The sequence below is a fragment of the Myotis myotis genome, unplaced genomic scaffold (genome assembly GCF_014108235.1).
Source record: "Myotis myotis isolate mMyoMyo1 unplaced genomic scaffold, mMyoMyo1.p scaffold_m19_p_2, whole genome shotgun sequence".
NCBI classification, from domain to species: Eukaryota; Metazoa; Chordata; class Mammalia; order Chiroptera; family Vespertilionidae; genus Myotis; species Myotis myotis.
The window spans coordinates 185,148,794-185,163,976 of record NW_023416324.1 but is presented as its reverse complement, the minus strand read 5'-3'; the positions used below and the strand labels follow the sequence as shown (position 1 = coordinate 185,163,976).

Below are 15,183 nucleotides of genomic sequence, written 5' to 3'. Positions count from 1 at the left end.
ACCACCCATCTACAAACTCAACTTGAGATACAGGGAAGACTATTGAGCATTCTGCTAAGAAGTGGGGTCCATTTACCTCAAAACATTTCAAACAGGACTTTTATAGACAGATGCAAAAGGAACAGGGACCTAAGAAATGCGCCTGCTTCTTAGGAGAACCTGGTACATGAAATGCAGCAGAAAATGAAGCAGGGGCTCATCACTTGAAGCCACTGCACACGATAGGAAAGTGCCAGGGCCGAGGCTACAGCTGAAGAGGTGCTCATTGCCGAAGAGTCACCTGATCAGCGAGGATGAAGAAGAAAGGGCCACTTTCCTACAGATGGAGTCATGCTAGCCTGGCACCACTCTGTGATGCTGGGCCATTTCCCTAACTCTTCCTTCTACCCAAGTGGAGGTTGAGGAGAAAGGGTCCACCGTGCTCTTAAAGTGAGACTTAGAAAGATTATGGTCTTTACCAAGAAAAGATCAGGGAGAAGAGGCAAGTCCAGGGCAGACAGAGCTAGCAGCCCAGAGCCTGTAACAGAAGAGAATGCATCTATCTCTAACGCTTGAATTTTCAGGGACATTAAAAACCTTCCAAAATCATGACTGCTCTTGAAGCACACCAGGCACGTCTGCTTCTCCGCAGCGACCCACCTTCTACTGAAAGGTAAACCCAGGAATCAGGGTTATCTTTTCTGTTCTGGTTTCTGTTCAGTGTTTAACTCACTGTTTCTGGTGCTCCATGGCTGAGGGCATGACAATTCCCCTTAGTCATCCTTTTTCAGCCCGTGTGGAGGGAGGTCTCCTATGAGTGGGGACATCAAGATGGAGCTGGGTATTGCAATGCCTGCATAACTAATTCTGTTTGAGCAGAAGGTCCCTTTCCCAACTTTGGAATCAAGCCAGGCCAGCAATTATAACTGGGGACTTCCAAGGTTCTGGCAACTGTTTCTTTGAGAGTCATTTCTGCTTTATTCTCACTGTGCTTAGCAAGAGAAATTGCTAGGGCTCAGTTGTCCATTAGGTTGTTCAAGGTGAATGTTAGCAACAAAATTTGTAATTTTCTTCTGCCATATTGTTGCTCAAACCACAGATACTGTGGGAATGATCAGGTTCTACCAGCACTATCTTCCTTGACAACTGTGAAATAATCTATGCTTTCTAATTGGCTTGGTTTTGAGAGGAGTTAAAATGGATACTACTAATTTAGAAAAACAACATAATAATATCACTGATTTTGATAGACATTTTTTTGAAAAATAAGGAATGGAAAAAATTTTCAATTTTATTTATGTGAACCCAACATTCATTCATTCATTCATTCATTATTTATTCCTTTATTCAATAACCATGCATTAAGCTCTGCCATAGTGCTGGGTGTTTTAGGGGATGCAAAGACGAAAAGGGGCATAGCTCTGTTCCCTTACTACCTAATAGGAAGATAAAAAATGTTCATAAGTAAGCACATAGGGTAATTTAATCAATAAACTAGAGGAGACTGTTCTTGTCCTTTGAACTTACAGTGTCCTAGATGTCTGGAGCAAAAGTGCTCAGACAGAGATGTTTGCTGTGTACAAAGACATTTATATTAAATACTAGAGGCCCGGTGCATGAAAATTCAGGCACTGGATGGGGGCAGGAGGGGTCCCTCAGCCCGGCCTGCCTCCTCTCACAGAGCCCTCAGGGATGGGAGGCGACCCAGCGATCAGGGGAAGGCGACACCCCCATCACACCCCTTCTGCTGCCACTGCTGGCAGTGCAAGCCTTGGCTGGCCCTGGTTACCTGAGCCTCGGGCGGCCCTGGGTGGCTGGGAAGCTGCCATCTGATGTTTGCTTGCACTTCAGGCTGGCCCTGGGTGGCTGGGGGGCTGAAGGGACTGGGGGACTCTGGAGGCAGGCACGCAGAGCAGCTGGACCCACCTAGGGGCAGGCCTGGCCATGCTGCATGCCTGCCGCCCCAGTGGGGCTGAGGAGACTGGGCGCCACCATCTTGTGGCTGTGGGCGCCACCATCTTTGAGGGCATGGCAATCAATTAGCATATTCCCTCTTTATTAGATAGGATAAGAGAAGTAAAGATAAACTCATGGGAGTTCAAAAAAGGGATAGAAGTAGTTAGAAAAATTAAAAAGACTTCATAGAGGAGATGACATTTGAGCTGGATGGACCTTAGCAGATATGTGGGGATGAGTGAGATGTAATTCCAGGCAGAGGAAATAGCATAGGCAAAGGCACAGAGATGAGAAAGAATGAATCTAGAGCAAGCAGTGAAAAGTTTTGTATGACTTGGGGATAAAGTGCATAAAGGGAGGGACAAGGAGGAAATAAGATTAAAAATGAGAGCTATCCATGGCCGGGTAGCTCAGTTAGAGCATCCTCTCTACACCAAAAGGTGATGGGTTCTATTCTGGTCAGGGCAGATACCTAGGTTGTGGGTTCAATCCCCAGTGGGGATGTGTATAGGAGGCAAATAATCAATGTTTCTCACATCGAGGTCTCTCTCTTTCTCTCTCCCTCTCCCTTTTATTGATTCTAAAAATCAATTAAAGCAAATCTGCAAGTGAGGATTTAAAAAAAAAAAGCTAGAGCCATACTTTGATACTTTGGAGGATCTTGAATATCAAGCTAAGGAGTTGGGATTTTATTCCAATAGTTGCATGACATCATCAGAGCAGAGAGATTATGTGATATTAGAGATTGACAAAGGCTTAAAGAAAGTGAGGGGTGAGAGGGGAGGAGATTACTGGAGGCTAATGCAGCAGGGCAGATGGAAATTAACATGGTCTAAACCAGGACAAAGACAGATAAAGGCTAGGGTGGAAGGCTAGGGTGGAATTGAGAACTTAGCAATTAATTGGATTAATTGGATGTGGGGCTGGAGCCAAGGATTTATGTCAATGACACTCTAGGTCTGTGGTTCTCAAACTTTAACACATCAGAATGACCTGGAGGGCTTATTAAAATACAGATTGTGGACCCCACCCTCAGAATTTTCTAATGCAGATCTAGAGTGGGGCCCCAGAATTGAATTTCTATCAAGTTCCCAGGAGATGCTGATGCTGCTGGTCCAGGGACCACACTTTGAGAACCACTGCTCCAGGTGCTCTGTGGCTCATCTCTGCAACTCTGAGAAGCAATTGCAAAGGCACAAGGGAGGCAGCAGAGGCAATAATTAGAGTCAGTACAAGTGAACTAGAGGAGACTGTTCTTGTCCTTTGAACTTACAGTGTTCCAGATGTCTGGAGCAAAAGGGGTCTGATAGAGATGTTTACTGCATACAAAGACATTTATAATAAACTAGAGGCCCGGTGCAAGAAAATTCGTGCACTCGGGCGGGGAGTAGGGGGGTGTCCCTTAGCCAGGCCTGTGCCCTCTCGCAGTCTAGGACCCCTCAGGGGATATCCACCTGCCAGTTTAGGCCCACTCCCTGGGGGATCAGGCCTAAGCCGTCAGTTGGACATCCTTAGTGCTGCTGAGGAGGCGGGAGAGGCTCCAAGCACCACCGCTGCACTAGCTAGCAGGGTCAGCCTGGCTTGTGGCTAAGCAGAGCTCTCCCTGTGGGAGCACACTGACCACCAGGGGGCAGCTCCTGTATTGAGTGTCTGCCCCCTGGTGGTCAGTGGGCATCATAGCGACTGGTTGTTCCTGGTAGTTCTGCAGTTAGGGTCAATTTGCATATTACCCTTTTATTATATAGGATTATTATATAGGTTACTAGAGGCCCAGTGCATGGATTCATGCACCGGTGGGGTACTTCGGCCTGGCCTGTGCCCTCTTGCAATCCAGGACCCCTCAGGGGATGTCGGATAGCCGATTTTGGTCCAATCCCTGCAGGTCTGATCCAGACAGGAGGTGCCGGAAGCTGGTCCGTCCTTGATGCTTGACACAGTTGCTACAGGGAAGAAACACCTGCACAGCATATGTTTCAAGGGACCTGGCATATATGGCATACTCTTCTTAATATGTTTGCTCACCTTCTTGGCGCTATGTGTTTTAACCAAGATCACCTCTCCGAGAAAGGTTGTTTCCCCAGGTAGGGATTTTTCCCTGAAGTTAGGGAGGGAATAAAACCCCTTAACTAAATGCCAGGCGGGTAGTTAATCACTTTAACTACGAACAATCACCCTTAAGCTACATAATCTTTACTCTCTGGAATGGAGATAAGAAACACCCTAACCTTTGGAATAGAAATTGACAGGATTAAAATCAACTGGTATAAATACAGATGTAACAAGACAATAAAAGACAGAACCTGGCTAGAACCTGGCTGGAGAACCTGGCTAGGCTGCTGATCAACTGAACGCTGTCTCCGTGTCATTCCTTCTTTGCCAACTCCATCTACACCTTTGGGGACCCCTGGACCTGCTGGGGTTGAACCCCAACAATTGGAACCTTAACAGGGTTCCCCTAGGCTCCTCCTCATCTTCTCGCCATTGCAGTTGGACTCAGCAGCCCGGTGCGCACCGCGTGGCTTTTGCTGGAGAGATCCCGGTGGGTTGTGGCAGGCAGTCAGCGGCGGTTGTGGTCAGGGAAGGGATGCTGACAAGATAGCTAAAGTATTGATAACACCAAGGAAATCTGTCACAATTTGAAAATATAAGCAAAATTTGATTTCCAGACATTACAGAAAAAGAAGTAAAAATGCGTCCATTGCAAATTTTTGTGAATGATGATCGCCTCTTGATGGCAAAGCATTCTTCTGTTTATCCAACCCTAGAGGAACTGGATGCAGTCCAGAACATGGTGTCCCATACAGAGCGGGCTCTCAAAGCTGTGTCTGATTGGATTGATGAGCAGGAGAAAGGCAGCAGTGAACATGCCGAGTCCGAGAACTTGGACGTGCCCCCAGAGGATGAGAGCAAAGAAGGGACCGGGGAGCAAAAGATGGAGCATATGACAAGAACCCTGCGAGGTGTAATGCGTGTTGGCCTTGTGGCAAAGGGCCTCCTGCTCAAGGGGGACTTGGACCTGGAACTGGTGCTGCTATGCAAGGAGAAACCCACAACTGCCCTCCTGGACAAGGTGGCTGACAACCTGGCCATCCAGCTCTCTGCTGTTACAGAAGATAAGTACAAAATACTCCAATCTGTCGATGATGCTGCGATAGTCATAAAAAACACAAAAGAGCCTCCATTGTCCCTGACTATCCACCTGACATCCCCCGTTGTCAGAGAAGAAATGGAGAAAGTATTAGCTGGAGAAACGCTATCAGTCAACGACCCCCTGGACGTCCTGGACAGGCAGAAATGCCTTGCTGCCTTGGCATCCCTCCAACATGCCAAGTGGTTCCAGGCCAGAGCCAAAGGGCTGAAGTCTTGTGTTATTGTCATCCGGGTCCTGAGGGACCTGTGCACCCGAGTGCCCACCTGGGGTCCTCTGAGAGGATGGCCCCTTGAGCTTCTCTGTGAAAAGTCCATCGGCACAGCCAACAGACCCATGGGTGCTGGTGAGGCCCTGCGGAGAGTGCTGGAGTGCCTGGCGTCAGGCATCGTGATGCCAGATGGTTCTGGCATTTATGACCCTTGTGAAAAAGAAGCCACTGATGCTATTGGGCACCTAGACAGACAGCAACGGGAAGATATCACACAGAGTGCGCAGCATGCTCTGCGACTTGCTGCATTTGGACAGCTGCATAAAGTCCTGGGTATGGACCCTCTGCCTTCTAAGATGCCCAAGAAACCAAAGAATGAAAACCCAGTGGACTACATGGTTCAAATCTCCCCCAGTACCACCTACGCCATTACACCAATGAAACGCCCAATGGAGGAGGATGGAGAGGAAAAGCCTCCCAGCAAAAAGAAGAAGATTCAGAAGAAAGAGGAGAAGGCAGAGCCTCCCCAGGCTAGGAATGCCCTGATGAGGCTGAACCAGCTGAAGCCCGGGCTGCAGTATAAACTGGTTTCCCAGGAGGGGCCGGTCCATGCCCCCATCTTCACCATGTCTGTGGAAGTAGATGGCAGCTCATTCGAGGCCTCCGGACCATCCAAAAAGACTGCCAAGCTGCATGTGGCTGTCAAGGTGTTACAGGACATGGGCTTGCCTACCGGTGCTGAAGGCAGAAACTCCAGTAAGGAGGAGGACTCGGCTGAAGAAACTGAGGCCAAAGCAGCTGTCATGGCCCCTCCACCTGTGGTAGAAGCCGCTTCGACCCCCACTGCTGCCTTTACTGCGGATCCCACTACCGAGCGGGGGCCGATTCTGACCAAGCATGGCAAGAACCCCGTCATGGAGCTTAATGAGAAGAGGCGTGGCCTCAAGTATGAGCTCATCCCAGAGACTGGTGGCAGCCATGACAAGCGCTTTGTGATGGAGGTCGAGGTAGATGGACAGAAGTTTCAAGGTGCTGGCTCAAATAAAAAGGTGGCAAAAGCACATGCTGCCCTTTCTGCGCTAGAAAAGCTATTCCCTGATGCCCCTCTCTCCCTGGAGGCCAATAAGAAGAAGAGAGCACCTGTGCCTATCAGAGGTGGACTGAAATTTGCTGCTAAGCCACATAACCCTGGTTTTGGCATGGGAGGCCTCATGCACAACGAAGTGCCTCCGCCCCCAAACCTTCGAGGGCGGGGAAGAGGAGGGAGCATCCGTGGTCGAGGTAGAGGAAGAGGATTTGGTGGCGCCAACCATGGAAACTACATGAATGCTGGCGCTGGGTATGACAGCTATGGGTATGGAGGCAACTTGGCAACAGCTGGCTACAGTCAGTTCTACAGCAATGGAGGGCATTCTGGGAATGCTGGCAGTGGCGGCGGCGGGGGCGGTGGTGGCTCCTCCGGCTACGGCTCCTACTACCAAGGTGACAACTACAGCTCCCCAGTGCCCCCCGGGAAGAAACAGCCACAGGGGGGCCAGCAGAAACCCTCCTGCGGCTCAGGCTACCAGCCCCACCCAGACCAGCAGCAGTCCTACAGCCAGAGCCAGTACAGCAACTATGGCCCCCGGCAGGGCAAGCAGAGAGGCTATAGTCACGGCCAAGGAAACTACAACGCCAACTCCTACAGCTACGGTTCAGGCTACAGTTCAGGCAGGCCGTCGTATAACCCAGGGTCACATGGGGGCTACGGAGGAGGTTCTGGGGGCAGCAGCTCATACCAAGGCAAACAAGGAGGCTACTCATCACAATCGAACTACAACACCCGGGGCCCAGCCAGAATGACAGCGGCCCTCCCAGCTCTTACCAGTCATCACAGGGAGGCTACGGCAGGAACGCAGACCACAGCATGAACTACCAGTACAGATAAAGCCCTGAGGGTGAAGATTTGTACCTTCTGCACTTACCCCTCCTTGTTGTAAGATTCAGTTTTATGCATGACAGTTAACATGTCTGGGGCCCCTTTGGGTCCCCTTGCCCTACCCTGTCCTGTGACCCGTTCTGTGACCCATATTTAGCCGTGTTTGGGACTCCACGTCTTCAGTGGTTTGTTAGTTGCCATTACAACTTTGTCCGAGTAGAGTTTTCTGAGTTCTTACAGTTCAGTATCCCTCTGTCTACTTACAATTGGTGTTAGTGTTAATTCAGTTTGTCTTGAAATAGTTACAGAAGGGATACCTCATCTGTTAATGCTTTTGTGAAGTGAGTTAAGCGAGCTTTCTGTATTTTAATGCTTTAGTGTTTCAGTTTTATAAGTAAAGTTTTTATTTTAAAAAACAGTGGGAAAGAGTGGGGGTTTTGTATGTCTGGATCATTCAGGCAGTACATTTGAATTCAGCTTAATGTAGACAAAGAAAAAAAGAAAAAAAAATGCAGAGGGTTGCACAGCAGCCAAAAGGCATCGGGCCTCCTGTACAATAGCCTCTGCTGACTCAGCCTGGTAGAAGGATACACAAACCAGACAAGAGTTTTACCAGACCTAGTAATGATGTGGAGAAGAGGTTGTTTTGTATCTTCCCAGAAGGAGCAGTGCAGACAATTTGGGTACCCGAGCATTATGTGCGTCACCACAATGGACCCAGAGAAGCTCCTTGTCCCATCGTTCCAAAGACTTAGAGTTGCCCTGATGACAGAAAAGCGGAAAAAAGAAGAAAAGGAAGGCTACGCAAGGGACTGAGGTGCCAACGTGGGGTCAGCTGAAGAAGTTAACAACTGAGGCCCAGCAGATGGTAGAAAAGCAAGAAGTGGAAGCTACTCTCTCACCAAGTCCGAGGACTCTGAGTAAATCAGCGAAGTCCGACCCTATGTCACACTACCCTCCGTCTCCCCCTCCCCCTCCTCCTCCCTGGTATCATCCATATCAGCCGACCCAGAGGGCATAGCTGACTCCTCCCCGGACACCGACACCACCATCAAGCATGGCCCTGATGGACCCTTTGATGCAGCCCTTCAACTCGCTGACGCTTCGGGAAGCCCATCGCCAAGGACGCTGCCTGCTAGCCAGATCAATAAGGACAACCAAACCCCTGACTTGAGGACAGCTGAAATCCCTTGACGGAAGAGGCCAGCAACCTTCTACAGGAACAAAGCTCCTTGTGCACTCCATCCACTATGTGTATAGCTATGCTCACTATCATTGCTTGTCAGTCTTCTTCCGAGTCATAAACAACCCAATCCGAGAGGTGGCCGCCGATTTACATGCACTATCATTTAAAAAATAAAAAAGGGGGAATTTGCCGGAAGCCAGTCCGTCCTTGCTGCTTGACACAGTCGCTGCAGGGAAGAAACACCTGCACAGCATATGTTTCAAGGGACCTGGTGTATATGGCATACTCTTCTTAATATGTTTGCTCACCTTCTTGGCGCTATGTGTTTTAACCAAGGTCACCTCTCCGAGAAAGGTTGTTTCCCCAGGTAGGGATTTTTCCCTGAAGTTAGGGAGGGAATAAAACCCCTTAACTAAATGCCAGGCGGGAAGTTAATTACTTTAACTACGAACAATCACCCTTAAGCTACATAATCTTTACTCCCTGGAATGGAGATAAGAAACGCCCTAACCTTTGGTATAGAAATTGACAGGATTAAAATCAACTGGTATAAATACATATGTAACAAGACAATAAAAGACAGAACTTGGCTGGAGATCCTGGCTAGAGATCCTGGCTAGGCTGCTGATCAACTGAACGCTGTCTCCGTGTCACTCCTTTTTTCCAGACTCTGTCCACACATTTGGGTACCCCTGGACCTGCTGGGGTTGGACCCCAACAAGGAGGGAGTCCAATCCCTGCAGGCCAGATCCAGACAGGAGGAAGCCAGATCCTGTGAGTTGAGCATGTGTCCCCTGGTTGTCAGTGTGCATCACAGTGACTGGTTGACAGGTCGCTCAGTCATTCAGTCATTTAGGCTTTTATATATATAGATAAGCGGGAGCACAGGAAGACACTAATTTAGGGCTCAGGCCTTTAGTTTTTCTTTGAAAATATATAGGTGCTACTATTATGGGGAGGCAGTGCTATTATAATCTTTGTAATGATAGAATCAATAGCCCTGAGTTCAAACCCTGACTACCAACTCCTGCCAATGACTTAATTTCTTGAAAACTCCGTTATTCTATATTAAAATTGGGATAATGATGCCCAGTGTTTGGTGTTGTAAGGAATAAATATGGAACCTCCTAGAGAGCTCTTGGCACCATCCCTGGCACACTGTGGGGCTCCACAGGTTTTGGTTTGCTCCCCACTCCAGCCTTTCAGTTGTGAGCGAAGTGGATGCAGCCTGTGGTGAAAGCCTTCCAAAAGCCTCTGGGTCAGGCAGCCTCTCAGAGATACCTGAGGCCCCGTAATTAATGAGCCATGTCTATGGATTAAGCATCACCTCACTCTCCTTGCAAATGCAAGCATGTTGAATCCCCAGAGAATATGGGAAACTTCGTTTGGCAGGTATTTTTTGCCTGCTGAGAGAGGACTGGGATGGGGGATCTGAAATGGGACATGGGCCCAGAGAGAGGAGTCACGGGAATAAAGGAAAGTGTAGTGTCCTTAGCAAATTGGTTCCGGCAGGAGGGCCTTGGCCAGAGCAGTGCCATTTTGGGCCTCCTGAGGGTTGATGGTGGCAGTGAGGTCCATGTGAACCTTAGGGGATTCTCAGAGTGCTTGGGTAAAGAAATGAGCGGGTAAGCATTTTTTTCTTTAACCAGAAAAATCTAATGTCATGACATCCCCAGACAGGAAAGCAGAATGCAGACTTGGCAGTGAATCACAGAAGGAAGAGTGTCTCAGACGGAGCCTGTGTCATGAGAACTTGATGACAAATAAAGGCCCAAGTCCCCCCACCCCACCCCCACGTTGGGAGATAAGGCTGGGGAACAGACAGCTCCATCATTTCAACTAGATGAAGTGGGTGGGGGAGGGAGGCTGGAGGAGATAGGCCTCACACAAGTGGCCCTCCTGCTCTAGGCTGATGAAACCAAACGCACCAGCTCAGGGTAGTAGGAAGGGGTTGCATTGAGTGGGAAGGAGGGGCCAGGGAGAACGGGTTGCATTGAATGACTTCCATGGTGCCCACCCAACTTGCCATGTTATGATTCCATGATGAGACCTAACAGGCCCTACATTGCCCAAGAAAGCATCAATAATTCAGGTCTACCAGAATTGTGAACTGGTACTCTTCATTTTTTACAAGTTTAGTTACTCCCTCTCCCTCCCCTCCCCCATTAGGTTTAGTACAGATACAAAGGAACATTATGCAACTAAAATAAATGCCCTTGCAGAAAGCTATTTAATGGCAAAGAAAGAAAATGCAGGTCACAAAAAGAGTATGACCCCATTGTTATTTAAAAAATAGAAAAGACTGGAAAGATATCTCAGGCGTTAACTCTGGTGCTCAATTATGGAAATCTTTTTTTTTTTAATCTCAGTTTTTGAAACTGTTTACAAATAAGCATGCATTATCTTGAAATTAAGAAAAGGAAAAATTATTTAATTTAAAATACTATTTAATTTTAAGAATGATTTAATAATTTTTAAAAATGTCCACATAGAAAATGGCAGAATTGTACTAAATATGAGTATAAACTATATACAATCCTGTCTCCTGCATTTAAATATTTTCCATGTTGTTAAAAATATATCATAATTATATTTTTAACAGCTACATGGTATTTCATTATATAAATATATCATAATTCTTGTCTCATTTCCCAACTGTTGGCTATTTATATTGTTTCCAACATTTTATTATTGAAAATTCTGCTACAATTAATATCTTTTTAGCTCGTTAATTTTCTGATAGCTTTCTTTGAAAATTAGTCCCCTACAGATTTTATCTTAACCCTGATTGCCTTGGTGGGATTGAATTTTAGTATTTACACAATGGCACAAACATCTTTTTCTTTCTGACTATATAATGTTTCTTAAATAGGGTCCCTCTCTCATACTGAGATTTTCTTATAAGCTTGTTAGGCATTGAATTGCCAAGACAATTGTCAATCATAGATTCAAGCCTTAGAGATCACTTTGTCCTGTGTCCATTTACAGGAAGGAAGCCGAGTCCCAGAGAGGTGAATTTACTGACAGAAGAACACAGGGTTAATCAGTGACAGAGCTGGAATAGTAACTTCATTTGTATTTGCCAAGGACCTGGAACTTCGGAGGATCATAAACAGTAAACAATGATAGCACAGAAGATAGAGAGAATGAAAACAGACTTAGTGGTAAGAGAGGGAAGGAGCAGATAGACAGATAGGAGAGGGGAGGGAGGTTTGATTAGGGGGAGAGAAGGAGAGAATTGAGACCAAGGACAAGAATGTAAAGCAAACAAGGAAAAGGAAAAAGAAAATGAGGAAAGTTACAATATTGACGAGACAGCCATTAGCCAGGACAAGTGGAACAGGGAAACTGAGACAGACAGCTGAACAAACGGACAGCAATTTGCACCAGATACAAAAGGTCCCCTTCCTAGAGATAGCACTAGGCCTCAGTTGCATTTTAGCTCCAGGCCCAGAAAAGTAGCAAAACCAGGTGGGTAACACCAAGACCAGCTGCAGTGACTAACGAACACTGGCCCCATACTGTCCAATCAGTGAAGACCATGACCCTGAGGGAGCACACCTAGAAAGCTGATGAATATACTATTGATCCTCCCCTTAAGTCCTCCTCTAAACCCCCAGCCTTTAAAACCCCTCAAAACAAAGTCTCGACCTTCTTCCGGGGAGCACACCCATGTCTCTCCCACCCTCCTCCTCCCTCACAGGCATGTATCTCCTAAACTCTAAGGCAGTGGTTCTCAACCTTGGCTGCACATTAGAATCACCTGGGGATCTTTTTAAAATCCTGATTTCTGGGCCTCATCCTCCGGAAATTCTGTTTCTTTGTTATGGGGTGAAGCCACAACACTAGTAACAAAGAAACAGACTTTCTAAATCAGTGGTTCTCAACCTTGGCTGCACATTAGAATCACCTGGGAATCTTTTTAAATTCACCCCATAACAAAGAAACAGAATTTCCGGAGGATGAGGCCCAGAAATCAGGATTTTAAAAAGATTCCCAGGTGATTCTAATGTGCAGCCAAGGTTGAGAACCACTGCTTTAGCCATAGTCGAAAACTGCACCTTGGGAGCCACATACGGTTCTTTGGCCCCTTGAGTGTGGCTCTTCCACAAAATACCACGTGCGGGCGCGTACGTACAGTGCGATTGAAACTTCGTGGCCCATGTGCAGAAGTCGGTATTTTGTGGAAGAGCTGGTATTTTGTGGAAGAGCCACACTCAAGGGGCCAAAGAGCCGCATGTGGCTCGAGAGCCGTGGTTTACCGAGCCGCAGTTTGCCGACCACTGCTCTAAGGGATCACAGGAGGCTGCAAACAGGCAGCAATGGGTCGTAGCAGTTTGTCTCAGAAAAACCCCCTGAATCTGTCCCCAAGGCCCCCTTTTCTCTGACTTCTTAGTTAGCCAAAGTGGACCAGGCTAGGTTCAGTTCCCCAGCCTTTCCTCTAAAATTCACCTGGCCTCCTGTTGTGACATTTTTCCTGCACAGAGTCAAGAACCCACACACTCCCAGCTGGCCCTAGGCAGACCTGCTCAGGGTCAGGTCCCCTTTCCGGTAACAATGAGACCCTTATGGCAGGGAGTCTCAATCTTGACACAGTTGGGCCCGTTAATTCTTTGTTGTGGGTGGCTGTCTTGTGCACTGTAGGATGTGTATCAGCATTCTTGGCCTCTACCCACTAGAGGCCAGTAGCACCCCCTCCCTCCCAGTTGTGACAACCAAAATCAATTTCAATTGCCAAATGTCCCCTGGGAGGCAAAATCACCTCCAATTGAGAGCCACTGTTTTGTGGTATTGTTCTCCAATGATTCCCCTGGAGAAATAATCTCCCCATCTCCCCTCCCCCAATTCCTTAATGCTGGAAAGACATCTAAAACATCTCCTGAAAGAGGCAATTGGAAGCAAAATGTTCGAACACAATTTATAGAGTGCCCCAAAACAGTAAGTCTGTGCTGAAAGACGGGGAGGGAAATGATTAAATAAAGCCCATTTGTCAGATAAAGAAAATGAGACCGGAAACACAGAATTTGCTTTAGGCACTAGGATGAGTCAGAGAGAAACTTGAGTTTAGGCTCTGACCTTTAGAAAGAAGAAAAACAAATTTATCACTAGCCCCTCCCCCTGTAATCTTTGTGAGAACAGGAAGGAAATCTCTGCTCTTCCTAGAAGCTGATGAAACATCAGGATTTGGAAGAGACATTTAGAAATTTTTTTTTTTTTGAAGGACAAAAGCAGAGGGTGGTACTGATTTTTTTTTTTTTAAATAGACATTGTGCACCAAACACTAAAGTTTTTCATGCACATTATCACCCCAAGCCCTATTATTATGCCCATTGGATAGGTGGGGAGCTGAGGGTCAGAAATTAAGTAGCGTGTCCAAGGCCGTACAGCTAAGTGAGGAGGCCAAGTTTGCAAAGCAGGCCTGCCTGATTCTCAAGGCCATTTATCTCTTGGCATTCCTGCCTCAAGGCCATGGACAACCAGCTTCTCTAAGCCTGCTGCTGTTTCATTTCTGGGTGTTTGCTAAGAACCCTCACAGTTCACCTCATCATGGACACGTGCAGGAGTACTGGGCACTGCCTGTGGCAGAGGTGAGGTCCTGGGAGATCCCCCGAACTTCACCTTCATCCCAGCTGTGCAGGAAAATCCACAGAACATATCTTACAAGGTGCTGTCGACATCCAGGCCCTGGGCTCGCACCCATCTCAGTCCCTTCCTCTGGTTGCTTGTCACAAATCAGGAGCTGCCCGCCCTGCCCCAGCCCCCAGAGCACGGCTACCATGACCCAGCCAGACTTTCCTGCTCCTGGCATGATGCTTTGGTTTCTTTCTTTCACAAACTCAATCAGACTTGTTTGGAAGAACTTCTGTTTAGACGCAGTGGTTCTCAACCTTCCTAATGCCGCGACCCTTTAATACAGTTCCTCATGTTGTGGTGACCCCCAATTTCACTGTTATAAATTGAACATAATTAAAGCATGGTGATTAATCACAAAAACAATATGTAATTATATATGTGTTTTCCGATGATCTTAGGCAACCTCTGTGAAAGGATCGTTCGACCCCCCAAGGGGTCGCGACCCACAGGTTGAGAACCCCTGGTTTAGAGCAATTTTAGATTCACAGCAAAAGTGAGCGAAAGGTACTGAGATTTCCCATAGGCGCCCTGTCCCACACATGTATAAGCTCCCACGTTACCAAATCTCCCAACAGAGGGGTACATTTGTTCCACTTGACGAACTGACATTGACACATCATAGTTACACAGAGTCCATAGGTTTCCATTAGGGTTGACTTGCCGGGGTTCTTGTCCCAGCATCAAGAAGGGTTCAGGAATCTGGAGAAGGCTACACGTAGATGACATAAGAATCCAGAGACTAATAAAGAGTCCGGAGACGAAATACAATTTTGAAAGGCATTGGGGGTCAGAGGAGCTTAGCTAAAGGAGCTAATTTCTAAGATCTAAAGTCTAAGGCAGCTGTTCTCAACCTGTGGGTCACGACCCCTTTGGGGGGTCGAACGAACTTTTCACAGGGGTCGCCTAAGACCATTGGAAAACATATACAATTACATATTGTTTTTGTGATTAATCACTATGCTTTAATTATGTTCAATTTGTAACAATGAAATTGGGGGTCACCACAACATGAGGAATTGTATTAAAGGGTCGCGGCATTAGGAAGGTTGAGAACCACTAGTCTAAGGCCTTAGGTTCTCCTGTCCCCAGGACCCCATGATTTTTATTAACACAATTTGTCCTGAGGTGAGGCAGAGATATACACTTCAACG

General features: G+C 47.2%; 1 protein-coding gene across 1 annotated transcript; it reads left to right on the top strand.

Annotated features, from left to right (window-relative positions):
• Nucleotides 1-4,513: 4,513 nt before the first annotated feature.
• Nucleotides 4,514-7,255, top strand: LOC118677615 (interleukin enhancer-binding factor 3-like). The gene has a single exon (XM_036352814.1). It carries the CDS (start codon nucleotides 4,625-4,627, stop codon nucleotides 7,202-7,204), a length of 2,580 nt encoding a protein of 859 aa, XP_036208707.1. The 5' UTR covers nucleotides 4,514-4,624; the 3' UTR covers nucleotides 7,205-7,255.
• Nucleotides 7,256-15,183: the final 7,928 nt, after the last annotated feature.

Bases quoted from the DNA above. Each gene is read 5' to 3' on its own strand.
- LOC118677615 (XM_036352814.1), top strand. From the start codon at position 4,625: ATGCGTCCATTGCAAATTTTTGTGAATGATGATCGCCTCTTGATGGCA.